General features: G+C 39.3%; 1 protein-coding gene across 4 annotated transcripts in view; it reads left to right on the top strand.

Annotated features, from left to right (window-relative positions):
• Positions 1 to 6,482: 6,482 nt before the first annotated feature.
• The window catches only part of MYOF (myoferlin), a 143,197-nt gene continuing 121,810 nt past the window's right edge, over positions 6,483 to 27,869 (top strand). For all 4 annotated transcript variants that reach the window (XM_072625447.1, XM_072625459.1, XM_072625453.1 and 1 more), the window contains exon 1: positions 6,483 to 6,682. In XM_072625447.1, the coding sequence (XP_072481548.1) occupies positions 6,595 to 6,682 (88 nt within the window). In that variant the 5' untranslated portion in view covers positions 6,483 to 6,594. The remainder of the gene's footprint in view (positions 6,683 to 27,869) is intronic.

Here is a 27,869-nt window from a genome sequence, read left to right as displayed (position 1 = left end):
GTCTCAATCTTTATGGTCCATCTAGTGGCTCCTTCCCAGCTGCCTATTCACTTACCTGCTTCTTCAAATATTTAACCAGTTCACTTGACTGTGCCGTCCTCTCAGGCTATAATGTTTTTTTAATAGCCAAATTCTACATATTTATTTTTATTATATACTTTTTATTTGTATTTATTAACATCTCTACTTGTTGCCTCTGTTTCTTCACCTCCTACTCACTTTTCAACTCCTGGCAATCTGGTGTCTGACTACATCTGCTCTCCAGAAGACTGGCAGCTAAATTCATAAGTCTTATTTTAGTTTTCATTCTGTTTGACCTTTGTGCAGCATTTGACATATCAATCCCCTACTCTTCCTAGACATTCTCTGCTTTCCTGTCCTTCAGACGCTGCTATCTCCTTTTCCTCATCTCCTTTGCTGTATCATCATCTTGTTTCCTATTCCTCACTCAAATTTCGGTCTCTTAGATTTGGTGTGCCAAGATCTGGTTGCTGACCTGGCCTGGCCTTTGGTTTATGCTCATTATTTTGGCCCAGATCCTCTTTAAATCCACACTCTTTCCCTCCCCCTAGACTTATTTCCAGGCTGGAAAAAGAGCAATACGGTCAGTTGTTGGAGCTGTGAATTGCCCTATCCATCTTGGAAACATTTGGAATGATGGCCTTTTCCCTTAAAGTTATTTGTACCCTTTGGTCTAGAGATCCCACTCCTGGAAGATACCTCTAAGGAAGTTGGACATCAGTAAAGGTCTTGGCATATATTCAGTCAGTCAATAAGCATGTATTAAGAGTCTACTATATTCTGGGCATTGTACTAAGTGCTAGGCATGAAAATATGAAAAAAGACAGTCCTTGCCTGCAGTCAATCAGTCATGTTTACTAAGGGTCTACTGTGCCAAGCCCTGTGCTATGTGCCACTCTCAAGGAGCTTACAGTCTAAAGGGAAAGACAGCAGGCAAACAACTATATATAGGAGCTATATACAGGATTCATTGGAAATAATCAGCAGAGGAAAGGGATAGGCTTAAGGGGATCAGGAAGGAGGTCCTGTACAAAGTGGAATTTTAAATAGGGTTTGAAGGAAATTGGGGAAGCCAAGTGAGGAAGATGAGAAGGGAGAGAATTTCAGATATGGCGGACAGACAGTGAAAATGCTGAAGTTGGGAGATGGAGTATCCTGTCCGAGGAACAGCAAGGAGGCCAAGATTACTAGATCAGAGAATACATGCTTTACTTTGTATCCCTAACATTCAGCACAGTGCCTGACACACAATAATAAAACACACTTAATAAACGCTTGTTGAGAATCACCAAACAGCACCACTTACAGACATTATAGTCTGTTCTGTATATAGAAAGGTTGCCTTTCAGATCTGTTATGACCTGCACGAAATCCAGTTTTTCAAAGATTCATTCTCTGCTGGACTAGGAGACATAGACCTGTCTTCATCAAGGGCATGAGTAGGGCAAGGCCATCAAAGTTTTGTCTGAGAATGCTGAAATTGAGAGGATTTTGACAGCATTTATCCTCCAGCAGATGAAAACAGCTGAGTTTAGAACTTGCTAAGTGACAAACACAGTTGACTAGGAATTGACTGAAGCTGACCCTGTCTCTGAACCCAGGCCAATGAATTTCATGGGGCTGATCAGACGTTGTCACTCCCAGCCTCTGATTATTTTGTAAATCTACCTGCAGCTTGACCATTCCCTCTGCCTAAGTACTCTTTGTAAACCCTGTTCCCAGTCCCCTCCTCAGGTACCCCAGCACTTGCTGTGTGGCAGCCCTCTCTGAAACCCACTTGCCCCAATTAAAGACCTCCATTTTGCTATATTGTCTGTTTTCTCTTGAATTCAGGTTGACACTAAGCAAGAATACAGATAGGGACCAACCTATGATTTCACTGGTGTAAGAAGCTCCTACCTGAGGCAGTTCCTTCTATGTATACAAAGTGGCGCTGTCACTGAACCTTATAGTCTTAGAGTCGTCTAGAATTCTGAGGGGTTTTGTGATTGGCTGAGGGTCACATAGCCAGTCTGTATCAGATGTAGGACTTCAACTTAGGTTTTCTTAGCTCCAAGATCAGGTCTCTATCTGCGATCCCAGATCTCAAATACAAAAACTTAGTTAAAGTGGGAAACTATCGGATTATGGATTTCATTTCCTGATAGGTACACCCTGGTTGTGCTGGAGCCAGATCTAATTGACTCAGAACTGATTGTTAAATTGTGCTAGGGGGTGCAGAAAATAGAGAACCAGTTCTGGAGTCTAGAGGATCTAAGTTCAATATCTGGCTTCTGAATTTGACATTTACTAGATGTACGACCCTGGGCAAGTCACTTAACTCTGATTACCTTGCCGAGAAAAAAACATTCTCAATGTGGGCCCTGGAAATCACAACAAATTAGAGTTTGATTTATTGTTTTGTTGGTTGTCTTCTAGAATCCCACAGGTTCCCAAAGTGGGTGATACCTCCCCCGGAGGGAGGGGGCAGTAGTAGCCTTGGGTGCAGTTAGGGAGCATTAAATAAAAACAAGACTACTGTAGAAGCATAAGGAAAGAAGAGAAGAATATTTCATCTGTTATGTAACTGCTAAAGTCATAGTGATTACATTATTTTCCAAACAAACACAAAATGCAAGTTATAACCCAACAGTGGTCAAGTCTGCTGACAGGTCTTAACAAGTAACTGTTGACAGGCAAGCAAGTCATGGCATTGCTGGGAGATCCAACAGGAATATGTGCTTGTAATGACTTGTTTAGTATATGATACTATAAAGTTACATGATGTAATATTGCATCATCAAAATTTCAATGCAGGAAAAAACCCACAAATTTACAATACATTATTAAATTTAAGATGCATCATTTAAAAAAATTTTATAGTTTTCAAATGATGCAAATTTTAAAAAGTTAAAGGGTTAAAGAAAGTAGATTTTAGTAGGGTGCTGAGTAATTTTTTTAAAAGGGGGTGGTAGGCCAAATAAGTTTGGGAATCTCTGGTCTACATGGAAGAAAGTGATGGATAAAATGTTAATGATGCAGATTAAACTTAAAAGTATGTCATGGGGTATGTTATTTTTCCTTCCAGGGAGCTGGTTGTTAAATATTTACCAGCACATCAGTGGGTCTATCCTAGAAAAGCCCTACTCAGACCAGCTGATGGATGCTGTGTGAAGAACTGGGTATACAAAGAAAAGTGATAACAGTCTCTGTCTTCAAAGATCTTATATTTCAGTGAGGGAGATAACATGCACAAAAATTGGTACATACAAAGGACATACAGAGTAAATGGAAAGTATCCTACAAGAGAAGGATCTAGCAAGGTAGGGGGATGTGGTGACATTTACTGGGAAAGGTCTCTTGTAGAAGGAGGTACTTCAGCCAACTTTTGAAGGAATCTGGAGATTATAAGAGGTAAAGGGAGAGCATTTTGGGTAGGGAAGACAATCAGTGTAAAGGCATGGAGATAGGAAATGGAGTATCATGCATGAGGAACAGTGAGTAGACCAGTATGACTGGACCATAGAATGGAGAAGAGTAATATGTAAGAAAACTGGAAAGAGAGGAAAAGGACATGAGGGACCAACAATTCATTGAATCAGAAAGGGCTTTTCATACGAGGTGGAAGCTAAAACTGACTTTTGAAGCTTGAAACATGATTTGTCTACTCTGTGGAGAATGGGTTGAAGAGGACAGAGACTGAAAGCAGAGAGACCATTTAGGAGATTAATTCAATAGTTCAGGACAGATGTGATGAGGGAGGAACTAGAATATTACATATTTAAGGGCAGAGAAAGAGACAGATATGAGCGATGTTGCAATGGTACAATGAAAAAGGCTTGGTAACTGATTGGATATGGGAGCATGTATGAAGTGAAGTATTGAGGATGATCCAGAGGTTGCAAACCTGGGTGGATGACAGTGCTATCGATAGAAATATGTGTGTTCGTCCTTCATTGACAAAGAAGACCATGCCATCAGATGACATGACTTGCACTTGACTTTGTTTTGAGGGAGGGAGGGCTGTGCAAGTCACCAGCCTCACTTCTCCTCCAGAGCCATCTGAATCCAGTAACTAGATATTCATCAGGATGACTGGAGATGACCCAGGATGAGGCAGTTGGGGTTAAGTGATTTGCCCAAGGTCACACAGTTAGTGAGTGTCAAGTGTCTGAGGTGAGATTTGAACTCAGGTCCTCCTGACTCCTGCACTGGTGCTCTATCAACTGTACCACCTAGCTGCCACAATAGAAATATGAAAGTATAAAGATGTGTAGGTTCAGGGAAAAAATATCGAGTTCTATTTTGGGAATGTTAAATTTTGAGATGCTAATGGAACATTCAGATAGAGATGTCCAATAGGTATTTGGCAATGTAGGTCTAGGAATCATCTATATAGAGATGATAAGTGAACCTATATAGGAAAAGATGAAATGGTGGTGGGGGGGAACAGAGACAGAGAGGAGAAAAAGGAGGAGGAGGAGGAGGAGGAGAAGGATAGGGTGAGAGAGAAAGAAAAGAGGGGAAATAGAAAGGAGGAGAAACAGAGAGAAAGAGAGAGAGAGAGAGAGAGAGAGAAAAGAGAAGAAGGTGAAGGTCCACAGTACAGTCGACAAACACACACGTCTAAGGAAATGTAGAGCAGAGGAAACTGGGGAGCGTTCCAACAAACAGAAAGAGAACCAGGAGAGAGCAGTTTTTGGAAGCCAAGGAAGGAAAAAGATTTTCAGGAGGCAGTGGTTGACAGTGTCAAAAGTCACAAGCAAGTTCAATTACATGGAAGAGTGGGGAAATCCCCCCAACAACATTGGATTTAACAATTAAGTCATTGGAAAAGAAATAGTTTCTGTAGAGGTGTAGGATCAGAGCCAGATTCCCTAGGACTGGAGAAGTGTGTGGGAGGTGAGGAAATGAGGGCAGAGAGTAGTGATAAATGATCATTATTACTATTTTTAGAAATTTCAGTGCAAACTGGGAGAAGATACAACTTTAAGGAATAACAAGGACAAATGAGTATTTTCTAAGAATGGAGGACTTGAGATTCTTAATAGGCACCAGGAAGAGACCAGGAGATAAGGAGAAGTGGAAGATTTGTGAGAGAGAAAAAAAAAAAACTTGTAACTATGACCACCAACTTCGATTATCTGACATTTATTTATATCTTTAAGGTTTACAAAGTACTTTCCAAAGATTATGTCATTTGAATTTCACAGCAACATTATATAGCAAGCATTGCAGACATTATTAATCCCTCTTTAAATATGAGGAAACTAAGGCTCTAAGAGGTTAAATGACTTTGCCCATGGCATATAACTGGGGGCAGCTAGGTATTTAAGTGGATAAGGTACAAGGCTTGGAGTCAGGAAGACCTGAGTTCAAGTCCAGTCTCAGATATTTACTAACTGTGTGGCCCTGGGCACTAGGCTGAAACCTGGGTTTCCTCATCTGTAAAATGAACTGGAAATGGAAATGGTTTTCTGCCAAGAAAACCCCAAAGAAGGTCACAAAATCAGGCATGATTGAAATAACTTAACAGTGACACAGTAAATATCCTAGGTGAGATTTGAAACTAAGCTTTTCCTACAGCAAGGGCAGCACTCTATCCATGTTCCATCTATCTGTGTTCCAAGGAGATAAGGTCTTGGTGGATACAGAGGGGCTGAGGTCAAGGGCACAAACAGAGGGATTAGCTTTAGTAAGGAAAAGAGCCTCTTTCTTAGAGACAAAAGTAAATGAGGACAGACTCAGGGCTGATGAGAACTTTTCCCATATGGAGAAGAGAAGGATGGGAAACTCAATGGATAACATCAATTTATCAGTAAAGAGAAGGAGAAATGAGAGAGTAGCTATAGGAAGTATAATAGTGACATCCAGATTTCCTTATATTAGCAATTAAACCTAATTATTAAAACTTACTTGGTATTTCATATTGAAGCTTAGTTTTAGCTTAAAACCTAGTAGTGTACAGCTATTCCCAAGTCATGCAGAAGGGGGAGTCTCTTACTTAATTTTAAATACTGTAAGTAGATACCTTTGGGTGTGTGAGGGGGGAAAAGGTACGACTAAAATGAAAGGCACCATGACTAACCAAAGTTAAAGACCTTTCTTTTCAAAGCTCAGGTATGTCCAAGCCACCTGGTGTTTATTTAAGTAACCATCTTCTACTTCAAGAACTGCTTCCAAAAGAGTCAAACAGCGGCATCATTTTTAGCTCTTTCCACATTAATCATTAACCCTAAATCTATTTTAGTTCTATATATTGCACATTAATATTTTTAGTTGGAGTTTAAGAAGTTTCACTTCCATCTTTCCAGATTTCACAAGTTGCTACTGCCTGTTTCTGAATAAAAAATGGGGAGTTTGGGGGTATCGGTTTACAGATTGCCTTTAGTAAATAATCTGGCAAGAGATCCACCCATTTGACTTTTTTTTTAAATTCACCCTCCCTCCCCTCCTTCCCTCCTATACTGCAGGCAAATCATTCCCTGCCCTCTTTGCTCAGCTAGTTCTCAGAGGAGCTGCAAGCTTAGATGCGGTACTACCTTTCCAAACTTCATTTCATGATTTTAACAGCCTATTTCAAGTCCAGCAACCATGCTTCGGGTCATTGTGGAGTCTGCGAGCGATATCCCTAAAGGGAAATTTGGGAAACCCGATCCAATTGTCTCGGTTATTTTTAGGGGTAAGACAACTTTATTTCTTAGTACCAGTGTCATGTTTGGATTTTGATATAAAGCAGTTTCTCGGGTAGAGTTGTTTCATGATTCTGATAATAAGGTAGCTGTACTGTTTGCAAAGACCCTTTGATCAGAGGGCTCTTGTTACCTATGTAGAACAGGAAATGGAATTGATTATTTTGGATGCTCTCTCTTCCCCTTCCCTCCCCTGACCCAAGTCTCTAAGACTTATCCTAAGACCTGAAATTTGAGCCTCTGGGGGAAAATGATTGCTTTGCTTTTTTAAAGGAACACTTTGACTCATCAGTTCTGATTTCTGTTATTAAAAGTCTGTAAGAGGTTTTAGTTGCAGACTTCAGATTTTTTATGCACAATTCCTTCTGCCAGCCCTAAGCCTGTTTTAAAGAGTAGTCAGCTGTCCCAGCAACTCATGCCCACTAATACAGTTTCATGGTGATAATCCTTTTGATGCATTTTTGGCAATGAAAGGTGGGGGTCCTAGGATCATAGCTCTAGATCTAGAAGGGAGCTCAGAAATTCCCTCCCCCATATTACAGATGAGGAAACTGAGACTCAGAGATTTAAAAAGAACTTTCCCAAGGCCACATGTTTGCTATATAGCAAAGCAAGGGTTTGAAACAAGTCAAAAGATCGAAGATTTGGAGTTGGAAGGGACTTCAGAGGCCATCTAATCTAACCCCCTCTTTTTATAAATGAGGAAACTGAGACCTAGGGAGGTTAAATGACATGGTTTAAGGTTACACAAATAGTAAGTGTTAGAGAAGAGTTTTGAACTCAGATGCTCTGACCCCAGACCTTGAGCTCTTCTTACTGGAGTTATTATTTGAGGGTTAGTTAATGCATTCTTTCTCTCATTTTTAATGTTTTTCTTTCTAGATTATTTAACTTTTTGGTGTTTGAGGGATTGCTTGTTAAGTTCTTTATGATAAGAGGGATCTATTTAGTGGAAAGATTCCTATGATACTAGCAAAAAGATTAATAAATGGGGAAGACTGGGCTCAAGTCTCAATTTCTCTGTGTGACATGGGGAGGATAATTTAGCCCCTCTGAACCTTGGATTCCCCACTTATTAAATGAAAGTTTTGAACTGTCTAAGTAAGATCTCTTCCAGTTCTAAGCTTCTATAAATCTATGAAAAAGTTATTTTTCCACAAACTTGTGATCACTGAATTTTCTTAGAATGCTGGATGGAACTTCAGTTTTTAGGGACTGACCATTGGCCCTTTGCAAACACAGAATTTAGACACCAGAGCCCATAATAATTAGTAGGTAAAAGGGAAGGGGTAAAAGGTGAAGGCAAAGAATAGAAACCTAGACGCATTCCTTCTTTCCTGTAGTACATGCCTCTTCTTTCCTTTGTAGATCACCCATCCTTTTCCTTTTCCCTTCCCAGTCCAATTCCAGTCCATTTCAATCAGCTTCACATGATTATTGATATCAATATTTTTATTGCTGAACTGAAGAGATATTTATTGTCTGCTGCTTGGAGGACACTTATGGGAGAGGCATAATGGAATGGTTAGGGAGCAGATCATGAAGATGAGAAGATCTGGGTTCTAGAGAGTCTAGTCTCTGACACATCCAGGGATGTGACTTAGGGCAAGTCAATTAACCTCTCACTGCTCTAGGCAATTAAGATATAAATTGAAGAGCAAGTGATTTGTATTGGTAGATGGAGTTTCATCTCAGGTTCAATCCAAAAGAAAAAGCTGTGTGGGGGGGGAGAGCTTGCATTGTGTTGGGCACGACTGTCTACTAAAACAGAATAAAGGGTAATTTGAACTATTTGCTAAAATATGACTGAGGAATCATGTGTGGCTTGCACTTAAAAACAACACACATTTACATAATGCCTTATTATTACAAAGTGCCTTATAATAGGTATCTGTGATAGGGTCACAGATCTAAGAGCTTGAAGAAAGAAACTCAGAGGCCATTTAGATCAACCCCCTCATTTTACAGATGAGCGAACTGAGGCCCAGGGAAGTTGTATGATTTGTCCAGGGTCACATAAGGAGTATACATTAAAGGTGGAATAAAAGCTGTATAATAATCATCAGAGATGTTACCAACAGTTATAGACTAGATATGTAGAGAACTGGATCCCAGTTCTATCACTAACTAGCTTTGTGACCTTGGAAAAGCAACGTTAATGGTCCTTAGCTGCCTAATCTGTAGGGTCTTTGGCAAAAACAGAAAACAGAATCAAGGAGGAGAGAATGTGATAAATGACTTGCCCATGGTTACTCTGGCCTCAGACACTTACTAGGTGTGCGACTCTGGACATGTCACCTAAACCTGTTTGCCTCAGTTTCCTCATCTGTAAAATGAGTTGGAAAAGGAAATGGCAAACCTCTCTAGTGTCTTTGCCAAGAAAACCCCAAATGAGATCACAGAGTCAGACACAACTAAACAACAACAACCCCGCTAGTAGGTGACAAAACCAGGAGGAAGCTGTCTGTAAGAATGTGAAGTGTTATCCTACAGACGAAGAATTAGACTGGGGCCTGGGGAAGACACTGTACCATATGGTTGAGTGCACAAGTAGAGAAAGAGAGAGAAGGGATGTTATGGAACAACTTCTGTGGAGAAAGTGTGCTGCCCTGGACATCGACACTCTGGGGTAAAATCTCACTGTCCCTGGCTCTACTCATCTGTAAAATGAAAGTGAGAGACAAAATGGTCTCTAAAGTCTCTCGCAGCTCTGACATTCTATGATTCTATGAGAACAGTATATATTTTTTGAAATCCCAAAGAATCCTGGGTTCCTTTAAACATTCATATATTATACTCATATATGTGAGCAATGTGTATATAGATAATTACACCCATGACTGAAATTTGGAAACTACTTGGATCAAACTTGGTAAAGCATGAAAATTACAAGGGAAGGATAATGAGTCAAAATAGAGCATGATTGACTTGTTGATAGTTTAGACATCAAGGATGTTATAGAAAATGAATTGATTCCTTTAATGATTATGAGTTAGTTCATCTAAGGCTTTGGAAGTACAAAGTCAAGTGCTAAGATGGAAATGGAAAATTTCACTTAAATTGGGCAAGCACAGACCACTTAAATGACCATTCTGGATTAGCATTTCACTACATTCTTTTTTTTAACCATTGCCTTGTAAAATGAGGCATGTGCCCTAAGGAATCTGGATCTCTTTTTCCCCAGAGGGAAGAGGATGTTGGGTACCCAAATTCCTCTCTTCTTCAGACATGAAGTAATAAACCTGAGGGAGATGAAGCCTGTAAAATAGAGTGATCTGTATTAAGCAGGTATCGTTTGATCATGTGGAACAGATAGCCTAATGCTGAAACAGCTCATTTGGGGAAAGCAGGGATATAATTTATATTATTTTCAGATAAATGAAGGTGAGGAATTAACTGGTCCAAGGAGGAAACCGGGTGTGTCTCCAGGCATGAAGGGAGGGCGAGCGGCAGGCAGTAGGGAAATAAGGAATTCCAGGTACAAAGACTGTAACCTTTTGATACATCAAACAAAAAGAACCTAGACAGTTCAAGGCTCGAACATAAACAACAAAATAAGGAGATGTCTCTAAAAGTCCTATAAAAATAGAATATTTCTGAGAATCCAAGGCTAGCTGATAGGTTGGTTGGTTGTTGTCCTCCATTCTCTAAGAGGGCCAAATGATAATCACTATGGAGTCAATTACAGTGGGTCCAACTTTGGCTGATCAGACCAATACAAGTTTGGAATGTTCTACCACAGGTCGGGCACAAATAGTCCATATGAACATTTGGGGGGGAAATGTCTAAATTTGTGCATCTCACATTTCTTTTGAGCTCCTGCAATTCTGCTTTGCTCATAGAGCAGTGTCTTCTTTAATGCAGGCACGCCATGTCGGTTGGGGTGGGGGGAGTCTTTTGCCAGTGTCTCTCGTGTGATGCAATCAATTCCAAAGTTCTTCAGTGAGACAATGAGAGTATCTTTGTATTGCTTCTTCTGACCACCATGTGAATGCCTTCCTTACGTGAGTTTTCTGTATAGTCTTTTAGGTAAGCATACATTTAGCATTAGAACAGTGTGGCCAGCCTATTGGAGTTGCACTCTCTGAAGTAGAGTTTGAATGCTTGGCAGTTTAGCTTGAGAAAGGACCTCAGTGTCTAGCACCTTATCCTGCCAGGTGATCTTTAGAATTTTCCCAAGACAATTCAAATAGAAGTGATTCAACTTCCCGGCATGGAGTTGGTATAGTGTCCAAGATTTACAGGCATACAATAATAAGGTCAGCGCAACAGCTCTGTAGACTTTCAGTTTGGTAGACAGTCTAATATCTTGTTTTTCCCACACTTACTTTCAGATCCTCCCAACCACTGAGCTAACTCTGGCAAGGGGTGCATCACCTTCACCAACTTATCTCTAGAGACTACTCAAGGCTGATTCGAGCTAAGCTAGCTCTAGGGTCACTGATTCTGCACTTCCAGCTAGTTTTCACTCTTGTTCACCAAAACAAAAACTATTGGTTTGTCAAGCCATTCTGTATTGGTCAAATCAGTCCCATACAATTTCCCTCAGTTATCTTGATAATGAGGTTGGGGGTTCAAGCAAATCAAAGTAGTTATCATATCCATTTTCACACCCTTCTACCATCTTTGGTAAGTTTGCACTTCTTTCTGGTCATTTGATAATGACTCATTCTATTATGATGAAGACAATTGATTATACCAATTAGGTTGAATTGCCCATTACACAGAGACTTAGAGATGGAAAAGATTGTAGAGATAATTTGGTTCAAACACCTCAGCTGACAGATGAGGAAACTGAAGCTGAGAAGTTAGGTAATTTCCCCAAGATTACCCTAGCATCTGAGCCAGACTTAGAAGCCAGATCCGTCTCCTAAATCCTACTCCCACTGCGATAGGCTGCTCTCCAACTTTTTTGGGTTATTGACCATATTGCCAGATAGTCAGAGACTCAAAGGATTAAGAGCTGAATGGGACTTTAGGGAGTTCAACCCTCTCGTTCAACCCTCTCACTAAGTATCTTGTCCAAGGTCACATAGGTAGTGAGTGGTGGATCTTTGGCTACGCATCCTGCGTAGCACCATATTGCTGTAGATGATCTTTGGATAGAGATGGAGATGATCTTTTTTAACACCACCTTCGTGCCTTGTTCATTTTCCTTTTATTTCACTTGACATGTAGAACCTTTGATAATTCTAGTGTCTCGGATCTGGGAATCATAGATCTGTAGCTGGAAGGGACCTAAGGGCTATCTATTCCAATTTCATCATTTTGCTGAAGAGGAAAATGAAGTCCATGGAAGTTCAGCAACCTACTCATCTAAGGACAAATATTGTGAACTTCAGAAGCAGATCAATTAGACTGTCATTTCCTCCTAGAGATCCATTAGATTCAGTCCTAACCAAAACCCACTTGTTAAATTCTCAATGTGAGCATTCACACCTTGGAAATCTGCAAATGCTACAAATAAGGGCTCTTTTTTATTGTTTAGTGATGGAGAAAAAGTTAATAATGCAAATTAAACTATGAGAGAAAGTCATTAAACATTTACAAGCACACTCTTGACTTTTCCCATAGACTATGAACTCCTTGAAGGCAGGGACTCTCTTTTGCCTTTCTTTGTATCCCCAATGCTTACAATATTACCTTGTGCACAGAGAGCTCTTAATAAATTCCAGATGACTGCCTTCCTGCCTAAGAAGTGGGATTTAAATCAGACCCTCTTACTCTTATCTGAGACACAACAGTTGCAGTGTGGTGGTGTAAAAGATCTTGGTCCTGACCCTTTCTATCTACATGATTTTAGGCAATTTACTTCACTTCCCTGAGGCTCAGTTTTCTCATCTGTAAAATGAGGATAATGAGATTTGTTGGGTATGTTACAATGGGAATTCCTTTTGTGTGTGAATTGGACTAGTTGGTCACTGAGGTTCTTTCTAACTCTCAGATTCTATGATTCTGTGATACCTGCACCATTGTCCTCAAGTAATTGTGATAAAAGTACATCGTAAATTGCTAAGCACTACAGAAAAGTAAAACTTCATTACCTGTAAGTGAGGGTAATAATTCCTCATCTGCTTACAACTCAGAAGCTCTCTAAAGAATCTTCCCAGCTCTAAATTTTATGCATCATCAGCAACGTGCCTTGATTTATGCAAAAGATGTGTGTCTGAAGAGTTGTATGCTGTTATAAAAAAATGGGAATTTCCTCAATCTAATGTGTTTCTTTTATTTTGGGATGAGCTACAAACAGAGTCATGCAGGGCTTCTATTTCTGACCAGGTTTCTTGGACTGGCAGAATCATACGTGAGCAAAGATTTGTGTTCATCTGATTCCTCGGGGTTCATGGAGGTAGTTTCAAGAGCAGTAGGAACCTTAGGTTCTCTGCTGTCTGATGGAACCACACAGCTGAGAGGACACAGACCTAATTTTCAGGGTCACCTGGCCACTCTACTGACCTTCAGTCTTGTGGTTATCCAAAGAATTTCTGGGGTTTGTTTTGATTTTACTTTTGTCTCTCTGAGCACTTGCAACAGATTATCTCTGCTTTGGAAATTGTCCCTTCTCCTGACTCATAGCCTCCTATCTTTTTCTAAAACTTCCACGTACTCCATGCTGAAAAATCTCTTCTCCCTTGTCTGAACATCTGGAGCTTCCCTGGTCAATCCAGAGCTATCCCTACCTATGGGATCTGAGATGGAAAAGCAATCAGGAATGCTTGACATAGAACCTACACACTCCTTATATAATCCTGAGTTAGTTATCCTGATGTGGAGGTGATGAAGGACTCAGGTATCCCACCCACCAACTAGGAGGAGTGATGAGCAGTGGCAAAACCTAATCCAGTCAAAGAATGGACTTTTGCAAAATCATCCCTGATACCCACCTCCCTTTTTGTTCCTAGAGACCTCCCCAGTTGTATTTTGATTGTCTCTGCCTAACCCTCTCTTCCCATCTCCGTTGAGTCTCATGTTAGGCCTTGGTCTTTGTGTGAGTTAAAATATGCTGTCACAAAAGCTTACTGCTTTATAAATTCATCTCCTGTCTGACTTTTATGAAGCCCCCTTTCAACCTCCAAACAGTTTGTAAGCAAGGCAAGTCATATGGGGAAAGGGAAAAAGAGGATCTCCCAAGGGTGTTACTATTATCGCATACTTACTAAATACTTTAAAAAGCAACAGGATTTAACCTACTGAGTCATTAATACCTCTTCCTGGAGTTGGGAGATTAGACACTTTCCATCCAAATAGCCCAACCCTACTTAAACTTGGCCTCTTTCAGAAGCCCAGTACACAGAGGCCTAGTCTGCTGACTCCTACCTGTTTGCAAAGGTGGAACTCAACATTAGTTGACTTGGTTTGTTTCTTTTCTCAGTAGTATTAAGAACTTACTCTCAGCCTCTGGCTATTGTTATTTTTTTCCCTTTTTGATGAGATGATGGACAACTTACCAGATTTATCTTTTTTCCTTTCTTTGACCTTCTTGTTCACAAGTGGTTATAGAATCTGAGAACTTTGAAGGATCTAAAAGATTATCAAATCCAATGCCCTCCTTTGGTAAGAGACCCTGAAAGACCACCCATTGTGGGAAGTCAAATAGGGAGTAAGTCTGGTTCTTAGGACAAAGCCCTTCCCATTGCACCACAACTGCCTCAGGCCTGTTTCACTTCTCTCCAGAACAAGTAACATATTATTGACACTGAACTTGATTTAATTTTTTCATTCAACAAGCATTTACTTTTTCCACTCTGTATTTTGATAGAGAATCAACAATTGATATCCTGTTTTTACATAACATTAATTTCTAAATATTTGTATTTATCAAAGTGCACTAAGACTTTTTGGGACACTTTCTATATCTCCTTCTCTTTTCCCTGCCCAGTGAAACATCCCTGAAAATCAATAATAAAATAGAAAGAAGAAAAAAAGAAAGCAGTTTCATAACTAACCTATTAATTGAGTCTGACAATGTGTATGCTATGTTCCACAACCATAGGCCCCCACTTCTCTAGTGAAGGGAGGGAGATATATTTTTTATCTTGACCCCACTTTGGTCATTATAATTAGACAGTGTTGAGTTTGTTTTTTTGTTTTTCTTTTCAGTTACATTGTGGTGGTTATTGTGTATATTTTTTTCTGGTTCTACTTACTTCACCTTACATCTATTAATATATCTTCTAATGTTTCCCTGTGTTTTTATGATTTCTTAATTCTTACGGTACAGTCATATTACACTATGTTCATGTACCACAATTTAGTGATTCCATAATGTATGGGTACTTACTTTGTCTCAGGATCTTTTCTCCTACAAAAAGTGCTGCTATATAAGTATGAAGGTGTTCTTTCTCTCTATGACCTCTTTGGGCACACACTTAGCAGTAGGACCTCTGGGTCAAAGGCTATGGACATTTTGTTCACTATTTTAGCATGACTCCTACTAACCATATGTTGATGAGCCTGTCTTTCCACAACTCCTTTGTCATTGACCCTTTTGTCATCTCTGTATACCTTTTTTAAAATGATAGAATAGGTAACTGTGAGCTCTTTCACTCAGTGGGCACTTGCTTCCCCCATGCCTCCAGAAAGGCATCACCTCCTCTCTCTCTTAAGGGTTTAAACTTGCCACTTGGAGGATGACATTGCTGCTCTGGTTGTTGATAATGGCTCTGGAATGTGCAAAGCTGGCTTTGCAGGAGACAATGCCCCTCTGGTTGCTTCCCTTCCATTGTTGGGAACCCCAGACATCAGGGTATGATGGTGCATATGGGCCAGAAAGACAAGGGGATGATGCCCAGAGCAAGAGAGGCATTCTGTCCCTAAAATACTCCATTGAACATGATATTGTCACTAACTGGTATGATATGGAGAAGATCTGGCATCATATGTTCTACAGTGAGCTCCACGTGACCCCTAAAGAGCACCTGGTGCTACTCACAGAAGCCCCTCTGAACCCCAAAGCCAACAGAGAAAAAATGACTCAAATTATATTTGAGACTTTCAATACCCAGTCATATACAGTGCCATCCAGGCTGTGCTGTCCCTGCCTCTGCTCATACCGCTGGTATCGTAACAGACAACCTCATGAAGATCCTGACCAAGAGAGGGTACAGTTTCACTACCACAGCTGAGAGGGAAATAATGCTTGATATCAAAGAGAAGCTGTGTTACATCACCTTAGACTTTGAGCAGGAGATGGCCACTGCTGCCTCTTGCTCCTCTCTTGAAAAAAGCTATGAGCTCCCTGATGGTCAGGTTATCACTAGTGGCAGTGAGAGATTCTGATGGCCTGAAGCTCTCTTCCAACCATCTTTCTTAGGTATGGAATCCTGTGAAATTCAGGAAAGTACCTTCAACTTCATCATGAACTGGTTCCACTAGGTAACATGCTACTGCAAATAGGGGTTGGGAGCCAGAGAAAAAGGGGATAAAGGAGAGAAGAGGGGAAGAAAATGACCTCAGTTTTTGATACTTAGAGATTTTGATGTCACCAAGCTGTCCAAGGGGAGATGTCTTGTAGGCATTTGAAGGAAGATAAGAGGGTCTGTAATTTGTCAACATTTTGACAAAAATTTTTAATCCATTTAGTAATAATAGTGGCGTTGGTGTGTGTTTGTGTGTGTGTGTATGTGTGTGTGTGTGTGTTGGTCAGGAATTCATACCTTTTTATTATTATTATTATTATTATTAACTAGGGTTGGTAGGGTCAGCCTGCTGTTTTACTGACTTTCTCATTGGTGGTATGGGCATAGGCAGAAGCATACCCTGAATAGTTTATTTCTCAACCTTGGCATCATGAAGCTGTGACTGAAGAAATGCCAGTCTATACCTAAGTAACTGGTCTAGTTGTTTTTCCTTTTTATCAGAATAATTAAATTATCCAGAAGCGTTCATGTTGTGTGTAGACCCAGCCTGTAAAAGGAAGAACATTGACCAGGAACAAAAGAACCCTTTCTTTATCTGTCAAGGTGTGGGTTTGCCACAGGATAATGAAATTCCTTTGTAGCTGCTTATGACTCTGGGCTGGAACATAGTTTCACAATGAATCAGTTCCTTCTTAGAGAAATTGGAGAAAATTGGAGGTCATTTTAACAAATGACTACTAAGATAATATAGTAAAATCTAAAAATGGGAAAGAATTGGAAAGTGAAGGTGCACCCATCAATTTGGGAATGGCTGAATAAGTTGTGGTATATGATTGTGAAGAAATACTACTGTGCTATAAGAATGAAGAGCAGGTTGATTTTTTTAAAAAACATGCAAGGACTTGCATGAGATAATGCAGAGTGAAATAGCAGAGCCAAGAGAAAGTTGTATACAATAAGAGCAATATTGTTCAAAGAGTAACTGTGAATGACTAAGCTATTCTGAGTAATATGAATATTCAAATAAACTACGAAGTACTTATCAAGGAAAATGCCATCTGCCACCAGAGAAAGAACTGGCATATGGAAGTATGTATTACATGGTTCCATCTATCTATCTATCTATCTATCTATCCGTCTGTCTTCTGTCTATCAAATATCGGCCATCTGTAATGTGGGGTTGGGAAGGAGGGAGACAATCTGAAACTCAAAATATAACAATTTCTTAAAAAATCTAATAAAAAATGTCATTTGGGTGGTAACCTAGCCACCCTGTACCATTGGTTAGAAGGACAGAACATGTTACTTTAATTCTTAGATAGTGTCTGTGAAAAACTTAGTCCTAACTTAGAAGCCTAGCGTGAGACTATCTTGTTGGAACAAGTCAGGAAAAATTTCAGAATGTCTACTCGTGGCTAAAAGGCAGGATACTTGAGGATGATGCTACTATTTGCTGTTCTTCAGTTCTCTGGTTTACTTTTTTCACAATATGATTTCCTCAGAGCAGGGAACTCCTGGTGTGGTGTGGAGACCTCCTCTACCAAAGTAGATTACATCCCATTTGTAATTTAGAAGATGCATACTAGGGAATCCTGAATGAGACTCCTAGAAGTACATTAACTTGTCCATGGTCACTCAGAGGAATCTATAGCTAGTAAATGTTTGAGATGAAATGCCAATTTGGGTCTTCCTGACTCAAAGTCTAGCATTCTGTCCACTGTGATACCATGCTGCCTCTTGTCATACAATACAACTTTTAAATTAAGAATTTCTCCCCATGATCTTCATTGTACAGTCTTCTCCCTTTCTCTCCCTTCATCTGCTTGTCTACTCTACACTCCTGTCTCCTTCTCTTCTCTCTGTTACTGGCTATCGCTAAACAAGGTCAATATGACCCACTGATTTGGTCAAATGAAAAAGTGGAAAAAATGAGTCAAGTGGTTGGAATTTTATAAGAAAAAAGGCAGCAATGTTATCTTTCAAATTCAGTTCAACAAATATTTATTTAATTCCATTGTAATTTATAATGTATATATTTATAATTATAAATTATTTAATATAATATATTAATGACATTAATACATATTAAATATATAATACAATGCAAAATAATATAAATTATAAATATAATTGTAATTCATATTTTAAGTCACTGTGTTAGCTTTGGGAATACAAAAATACATATGACACAGACCTTACTTTCAAGAAACTTCCAATCTAATGAGGGAAAGAAGTGTGCAAATAATTATTATACAAAGGACATTATAATTGTAAAGCCATGCAAAATGCAATGGAAAATTTGTGGAAGGAGAAATTGTGGCATTGAAGAAAGAACCTTGGGCACCAATCTAGTCTTACTACTTACATGATCTTAAGCAAGTTATTTAACCTTCATAGACCTCAGTTTTCTTTCAGTATAATATGGAGGTGGAGGGGGAAGCATAGTGTTGAATATGATGATGTTCAAGGTCTCTTCCAGCTATAAATCCTATGAATTCATTACCTTTTGGTTGGGGTGTGTATGGGGGCGGGGAACATGAACAAGGGCCTTTAGGAAGGGTAGGAACTTCAGCAGATGGGGAAGGGAGCCCATTACAGACAGGGAAGACAAAGTAGTCAAATTGGACTGGAATGTAGAGTTGTTGTTCAGTTGTATCGGATTCTTTGTGACCCCACTGGGGTTTTCTTGCAAAGATACTGGAGTAATTTGCCATTTCTTTCTTCAGTTCATTTTATAGTTGAGGAAACTGAGGCAAAAAGGGTTAAGTGACTTGCCCAAGGTCACCCAGCTAGTGTCTGAGGCTACATTAGAACTCAGGAAGGAATTTCCTAACTACATTCTGCTCACAGAATAAAGGGAAATAAGGATAAAGAGAAAGATTGGAACCAAATCATAATGGCCTTGAATTCCAGGATCACACTATTTTTTTTTTTATCAGCGAGGCAATAGAGTGCTGCTGAAGCTTTTGTTAGTTTTATTCTGTTTTTTACTAGAGAACTGACTTGGTAATGTTAGGGAAATGACTCAGGCAGCTGTGTGGAGGACAAATTGGAAAGAGGGAGACTGGAGGAGCAGGGAAACCAGAGGCAGGGGGACCAACTATGAAACTCTTCTAACAATCTAGCTGATCAAAGATGACTTCTGTAAGAGTGCAGAGGAGGAGACAAATGTAAGAGATATTTAGGAGACAGAAAGGATAGGATTTGGCAGCTGATTGGATGTGGGTGGTAGGGTGAAGAGTCAAAAATAACTCTCAAGATTAAGAAACTGGATATGTGGGAGGATGGTGGTGTGGCCAACCTCACAGAAATAGAATTGTTGGGAGGAGAATCAGGATTGGGGGAAAAGATGATGAGTTCAGTCATGGATATTATGGAGGTTCAGATGCTGATGGGATATCCAAGTGGAAATGTGTGGTAAGAGAGGACTGGAGATCCAGGAAAAAATTAAGGGTAAATGTGGAGTGTTGGAAATCATCTGCACAGAATCATATCTGAAGCTATCAAGATGTAGTAGAAAGAAGAAAAGGGGGCCAAAGACAGAACACTGGGGGACACACATCTTTAATGGGAAGGAGGAGAAGCCAACACAAGAAGCAGGGGAGTACTCAGAGAGGAGAACGAGAATTCACTGTCATGGAATCTGGGGGAGAAGTGGATAAGAATAGGGAGCACATCAGCTCTAACTCGTTGAGCTGATGGTTAAATTTTCACTATGAATATTTACACTTCAGAAATAAGCTAACTACAAATCAGGAATTGACTCATTGTTTTGTTGTTTTCTAGACTTTAAAAAGTGTTAATAATGCCAGTGGAGCCTGGTTGTTAAACATTTACCAGCTTATCCTTAATTAGTCGGTAAAAATGCTTGAGTTCAGCTGGATCTCAGTAGAATGCTCAGAGAATAAATTTGTCTTTGCTAGACTGGAGGCCTGGTGACTAGCCTAATAATAACTTTGTTCAGTCATTCAGTTGTGTCCTAGTCTTCATGTCCCCATAGCATACCAGGCCCTTCTATCCTCCGTTATCTCCCAAAGTCTGTCCAAGTTTCTATTCATTGTTTCCATGACACTGTCTATCCATCTCATCCTCTGCTACCCCCTCTTCATTTTGCCTTCAATCTTTCCCAACATCAGACCTTTCCAGTGAGTCCTGTCTTCATTATGTGGCCAAAACATTTAAGCTTCCACTTCAATATTTGCCCTTCCAATGAACCATCACAGTTAAATTCTTTCAGTATTGACTGATTTGATTTCCTTGTAGTCCAAGGGACTCTCCAAAGTCTTTCCAGCATCACAATTCTAAAGCATTGATTCTGCAGTGATCAACTTTCCTTTTAGTCCAACTGTCATAGCCATACATTGCTACTGGAAGAACTATAGCTTTGACTATATGGGCCTTGGTTGGCAAGGTGACATGTCTGCTTTTTAGTATGCTCTCTGGATTTGCCATAGCTTTCTTTCCAAGGAGCAAGAGATTTTTAATTTCATGCCTGCAGATGCAGTCTGCAGTGATCTTTGAACCCAAGAATATAAAATCTGTCTCTGCTTCCATTTCTTCTCCCTCTATTTGATAGGAAGTGATGGCCTGATGCCATGATCTTAGGTTTTGTTTTTTAATGTTAAGCTTCAAGATATCTTTTACACTTTCCTTTTTCACATTTACTAAGAGGCTTCTTAATTCTTCATAATAATAGTAATAGTGAAAATGATAATAATAACTGGCATTTATATAGTGCTTTAAGGTTTGCAAAGTGCTTTTCACCTACTATTTCATTTGAACCTCATAGTAATAGAAGTTCAGCATAAGGAGCCAGCAAGAGACAGAGAAGCTATTAGAGAGCTGATGAAAATAAGGTCTTTGGATCAAAGTCATTAATGTCCTTGGAGAGATCTGTTTCAGTTGAGGGATAGGAATGGAAGCCAGATTGGAAGTAACTGAGAATGGAGTGAGAGGCAACAAGTATAGAATATTTTTTCTAGAAGCAACTTACAGTCTTAGAAACTTGACTACTAGAACACTAAGTAGTTAAATGATTTTTCCACAGTCAAATAGCTAGTATATGTGAGAGATGATATTAGAATCCAGGTCTTCTTGGCTTTAGAGACCGAGTCTGCATCTACTAAGCCATGATGTCTCTCATAATGTAGGGATAGATATATAATACAGAGAGATGGATAGATAGATAGAATGATAGAATTGTATGTGTATATGCAAAACTATAAATAGATATACATACCCATATATATGTAAAATTTAAAATATATAGATTATAATCTATAATCTAATCTATATTTACATCTATATACATTATATATACTACATATTACAGTATATACATTACACACACACAATGACATACTTACTATAGGGTAGAATATAATCAGGGAAAACCTATAAACCTATTTTTCCTTATCTCATATTTTTCATTCTTATTTTACCAGTCCATTGACTCTGATCTGGCCTTAATTTCCTCCTTTAACTGTCTAAACTATAGTTTATTCATTCAACTATATAGTCTTCCATCTCCAAAGCTCTTACCTTCTTATACTTGTGCTATTCAAGTATTTCCAGTCCTTAATGTCAGAGTCAGTTTTTGCACCCTTACCCATGGGTTGATGACTGTTGCTAGTAGAAATCACACAAAAATGAGTTGACTGGAACTACATGATACTACCTATCATGCTATATAACTCCAACTGGACCCTCCATGCTACATGACAGCCCTTTGCAATTCCCTGTTAGACTATTATGCTCCCAGAAACTATTTCAAACTTCTCTCTTCAAGTCCCCTAAGTTCCCCTCTCTCAGGAGAATCTTTCCATATCTTTATCTGTTCTTTCTTCCTTTTCTCCCATCTCTGATGAAGATATAGTATTTCTTATCACCAAAACCAATAGTCCTACCTTTAGCCTTGTATCTCATATTTTCTTGCCTTTTCCAGAAGCTTATACCATCTATTTTCCTGTACCCCCTTCAATCTTTCCTTATATACCATTTTTTTCCCTCCTGCTACCTATAAATATCCTCAGGGTTTCTATAATCTTAAAAGAAAAAGTTCATGGAGTCCCACCATCTTCTCAAGCTATTGCTTTATACCTTTCCTCCCTTTCACTGCCAAGTTCCTGGAAAGCCAAGTTCTCCACTCTCTCTGTTTGTATTTTCTCACTACCCATTCATTCCTCTGCCCACTGCAACCCCATCACTCTACTGAAACTGCCTTCAGTGGTTACCAATACTACGTCAGCTGCTAAATCCTATGCCTTTTCTCATAGCTTTGACTTTTCTTCTTCATTTGACATCATCAACTATGTCTTCCTCCTGCATATTTAACACTGTTCTCACTTATCTGACTATTCCTTCCTAACCTCCCTTTGCTGAATCTTTAGCCTTCTCCTACCTGCTAAGCCTGGGTATCCCTTAAGTTCTGTCCTGCGTTGTGTTTTCTTGTCTTATAACACTCTAGCCCTGGGGGTTCTCATCTCTTCTCCATGGCTCAATTCTTCCCTCTACACACATTACTTCTAAAGCCATAAATTATGCCCAGATCTCTCCTGAATTTTAGTCACACGCTGCCAATTGCTTGCTGGACATCACCATTTAGATGTGTCAAATTCAACATGTCCAAGACAGGCTGTCTTCCTCTATCCAACATTTCCCCTTCTCTAAATACCCTTGTTTTTGTCCACAAGATCATAGATTTAGAGCTGAAAGGAACTTTAAAGGTCATATGGTCCAACTCTCTCATTTTATAGACGAGGAACTGAGTCTTCTTTGGAGCCAAGGTCATTCTTTGTAATTTAATCTATTCTTGTTTGCTGTGTGGCTGTCATTCTTTCCTAAGTTGTTGTAATCAATGCATCTATCGCTTTTGTGGCACTGCTTACTTCACTCTTCATTAGTTCACTGTCTTTCCATATTTCTCTGCATTCACCATATTCTTTGTTTCTTATAGCACTACGATGCTCCATTACATTAATGTGTCACAATGTCTTTATTTATTAACCAATCAATGGACATCTACTTTGTTTCCAGTTCTTTGCTACCACAAAAAGTGCTACTATAAATATTTTAGTGTGCTATGTATCCAGCCTTTCTTTTTGTCAGTGACCTCCTTGGGTATTTATTTGCATAGCAGTGAAATCTCTGGGTCAAAGGATATGAGCATTTTAGCTGCTTTATTTGTATAATTCCAAACTGCTCTCTGGAATGATTGCATAAATTTATAGCTCCATCAACAATGCATAATCAATATACTCACTTCATTCATGTTTATGATGCAGTCTCTACCTTCCTATAAAATCTTTTTGTAACTATATCTCTCCTTTATTCACTGACTCCTAGAGTATATTAAAAAACAAGTCTACGAGTATTTCCTGAGAGGTGCTGGATTGGGGATTGGCAACCCTGGCTTCCTACCCTTGTTTCTATGCCCATTTTTGTGGGTAAGATGTTTAATTTCTTGTTTCCTGTGAGGTAAAACAATAATAATGATAATTCTTCTGCTACCTACCTCACAGAAGTATTGTGAGAAAGATGTTTTGTAAAAGGTAAAGCACTGCAAAAATGTGAATTATTATGATTGTCAACTCCTCTGCTGACGTGTGGTTGGTGCCAGACCTCATTTTCTTTCAATGCCACATTGTTGTGTGAGAGTAACTCTGGTTTCTTAATGATTGTGGAAGTTTAAGTTTGGTGACCAGCATGTCTGTCCTCCAAGGACCAGTCTTCCTAAATCCAGAAAGGCCCATCACAAGGTGGGCAACTGGGTTATGAATATTTTAGCAGCAGCAATATTTGAAGAGGGGAGCTAGGCAGTGCTGTTGATAGAATGTCAGTCCTGGAGTCAGGAAGACTTATCTTCTTGAGTTCAAATCTGGCCACAGACACTTACAAGTTATGTGACCCTGGGGCAAATCACCCTGTTTGCCTTAGTTCCACATCTGTAAAATGATCTGGAGAAGGAAATAGCAAACCTCTCCAGTATCCTTGCCAAGGAAACCCCAAATAGGGTTGAGAAGAGTCAGACACAGCTGAAATGATTGAACAAAAGAATATTTGAAGACCATCTGTGAAATTTTGGAGGGGTGGTGATTCATACCTGTAGAGGGACTATGGAATCATGGATCCTTCACATGCTGAGGTCTAATTGTTATAGTGAGGTTTCAATGCAAGGTACACAGAATTTAAGTAACATGCTCCAAATCACCCTGCTTTTAGGTGTGAGTCTTAGGCTAGAAGTTAGGCTTCTTAATTTGTAGTCTTGTGCCTCTGAGAGAGACGTTGCTTGTCCCTATTCTGAGCATGATCTGTACTTGAGAAAACAGAAATCAAGGAAATCTGTGGAGCTTGGATATCACCAGTACACAATGGGATCATTTTAGGTCCTGTAGCAGTAGGTTAAGGAAAGGAATATTTTCTGACAAAGACAATTTCCATGGAATACCATTGTTTGTTTTTTTTACCTAGGGCGTCTCCTAAAGTCAGCAGGACTCCAGGTGGTAGGGAAGTGATGTGTTGAATTAGCCCTGCTTCTCTCCTTGGTGTTCCAGTTTATCAATGCTATCAATTACAATTTAAAAGACAAAGACAAACGACCAAACAGCCCCATGTTGTATTTCATTGGCTGCTCAGCCAAAGTTCTCTTCCTGAACTAGTTTGGCAAGATCACCCTTTAGAGATCCAAAACAGCTTGTTGATGCCAGCTCTCAAAGTGCTTCTGGAGATTAGAAAACATTATGTTTCTTTTCTTCTTGGAACCAAAAGGGCAACATGTTTCCTGGGGTCCAGAGGAGAGAACGGTTTTCTTTAATCCCTTTCCTGCTATCCCTCCACCAACCTGAGCTGGTGACTATAGAAAGTCGTCCCCTTGGGCAACTGCCAGTCAGGGATGGGAAGGGCTCATACCTAACGAACCCAGGCTGTTCTATAGAAGGGGTGGAGCAGAGCCAGTGAGTCAAGTGGGACATATGCCATGTAGACATCTAAATATTAGGGGTAGCTCACCCCTTGGACTTTCTCTGGTCCATCCAGGCCAGCCTAGTTCAGGGTCCTGCAGCCTAGGATAGATATTTTGCATGACATCTTTGCAGAGTCAGAAGAACAATTTTCTACCCCTTCTTCAATGAATAGAGTGTCCTGGGCAAAGCTTATGATAGCTACTTCCAGAGCTATGTTGGAGTTAGCTCTTCTAACTGGCTGGAAAGCAGCTTGTAAAATATTCAGTGTGAGCATTTACACCTAGGAAATAGACAAACGTTACAAACTAGGGCTTGATTTGTTTTGTTGATTGTTCAGGTTTAAGAAAATGATGGAGAAAATGTTAGTACTGTAAATTAAACTTAAAAGTGTATCAGGCATACTTTTAAATTTAAAAAAATAATTTTACTTTTTTTTTTTTTTTAAATCTTGTTGCTAAACATTTACCAGTGTACCCCTAGCTATTTCTCACTTCCACTGGAGGGGACTAGGAGATAGGCTTGGTTCCTTTGGTTCAATTTCAATGGAATTGGCATCACTTCTATCTCATTTCATTTTAATTTTTCATCAACAAAATTAATTTGGGAGAAATTTTCTCCCTGACTACAAAATATCAAGCCTACAGCAACTTTACTGAATTGGACAAAAGTGAAAGATTTGAATTGTCCATTCTGCCTCTCAGATGCCTAATGACAACTCACTTTTTATAGCACTCATAGGTTTACACAACTGTAAAGCTAGTAGTATTTATCCCTTTTTTATAGAGGAGGAAACTGAAGTGATTCTTCCAGTAAATGTTTTCCCAACTTCAAGACCAAAGCAAAGTTCTTTCCATAATAGTAATATGGATGTGTACATAGTAAGGACTTTAAAATCATGGTTCCCCCATCTTATAAGCCTGTTTCAACAATGCTCAACAAACAAAACAGAGCAAATTTTCTGCTCTAACATATTTGGCAGGATTCTTATGGGCACAGCTTTAGATTGCTAACCATCCATGAATTTCTCTAGGCTCCTCATAAGTAGTTAAACACTTTGTCTCCTAGGTAAACTGCAGAGATAATGAACGTGTCTAGTCATGCAACTGTGCTTGGCAGATTGGCATGATTATATTTTAAAAATTTGGGAAAGATCTTGGTTGGTGGGTGACTGGCCCTGCCAGTCAATTCCACTGTGACCCTTACAGGAAAGAAAGAATATCACTGGGTAAGATAGCAGAAAATGGGGAATGACTTAAGGAACATAGCATGTTTCAGTCCTGAATGTGCTCCAAGTTTGAACCCGTTATGTTCTATGTAGAAAATATTTCGTTCCTTTCCATAGAAAGAAAATCATCTTAAGAAAATTGGGGTGAGGACTGGAAGAGAGAACTTCCTGTAATTTAATCTAATGTTTGTCGTCTGCAACTTCTGACCCTTTAAAGAAAACATAAGTAGAAGTGAATAGCTGAGTAATAGAAATATGTGACCCTACAACCACTGATAAGAAAATAACTCTCAAACATTTTTTTGGCTTGACTTAATTTACATGCAAGGTTAGACTTCCAAAGAAAATATAATATATATCATTCTAATTAAAAATCAAAATACTCAAGCCTAAGCTTTTAAGGATAGTTGGTAGCTTTCTCCTGGCCAGGAAACCTGTTCTGGCCCATAAGAATCAACTGGGAGTCAGCCAGAGAAGTACCAGGAGAAGCAACAGGAAGTCTCATTTCCCCAGCTTCCAACAGGGTAGAAGGTGAATAACCCCACCTATTCACCAGTCATCTCTTTCTCTGACTGACTCCTCTCCCTTTTGCTCCAACACACAGTTTGATTATTAATATTCAATAGGTTGGAGTGTTCTTAATTTATTAGATTCAATTAAATTATGAACTACCCCACTGGATTACAAACACCTTCATGCTAGTGTTTATTCTGTAAGAATACTTAATTGATATTTATTGAGTAATTAATTTATTGGACAGTTTTAACAGGGTTGGTTATCCTCAGAGATTTCCCTTAGGCTAGGTTAGTCTGTTGGCATTCCCACTCTTCCAGGAAGTCCAGGAAAAGGGCAAAGCAAGAAATAAAATATTTTGGGGGAGTCAGATATAATTATGTACATAGGTTCCCTGCCCTTTTATAATTCTAGCATACAATGTGGGGCTCATTTAATGGAAGCTCAAGGTCTGATTTCATCCTTAGCCAAGGTGTCTTAGGTCAGGAGCAACTTGGCTTGCTATCAAGCAAGTCAACCTGGTAGCTGGTCCTGCTCTGAACGTATACCCCCAGTTCCAGTAAGTAGGCACTGAATTTGATCCTCTGTGCTCAAGATATTGCCTCTTTGTGCTTCTATTCTATTATTTCAGTCCTTGTCTTGTTTCTTCCCTGCTTGCAATCCCATGTCTGAATCTTGGACTTAGCTCTTGTTGATTAGTGATCTGATTGAATCTTACCTCTGATATGATACCAATGTTATCTTGGGCAAGTCACTCAACCTCCTTAGGTCTTAGTTTCCTTATATGTAAAAATGAGGTGGGAGAGAAAAGCAGATTAAGCATGAGTAGACAATTTTTAGAAATAGCAATGCCATTTTATGTGGTATACACTCCATGTAGATGTGTCTAGTTGTCTAATGGAATCTCTGAGAATACTTCCATCTAAAGGAAGACATTTAACTCAGTCAGAGAAATGTTAAAGCAAACACTCCTTTCCTTTGACATAGTTTTGTTCACTTTTCTTGAGTTAAACTTTTTTTCATTGTAATCAGATATACAGATTTAGAGATTTGTTTTGAGGTTTGGTAAGGGAGAGGTATAGTCAGTATGATCATGCCAGAGTAAGTTTTAGGAAAGTCC

Source organism: Notamacropus eugenii, chromosome 1, assembly GCF_028372415.1.
Source record: "Notamacropus eugenii isolate mMacEug1 chromosome 1, mMacEug1.pri_v2, whole genome shotgun sequence".
NCBI lineage: Eukaryota > Metazoa > Chordata > Mammalia > Diprotodontia > Macropodidae > Notamacropus > Notamacropus eugenii.
The sequence above is the reverse complement of the archived record's forward strand: the minus strand, read 5'-3'. Positions and strand labels throughout refer to the sequence as shown.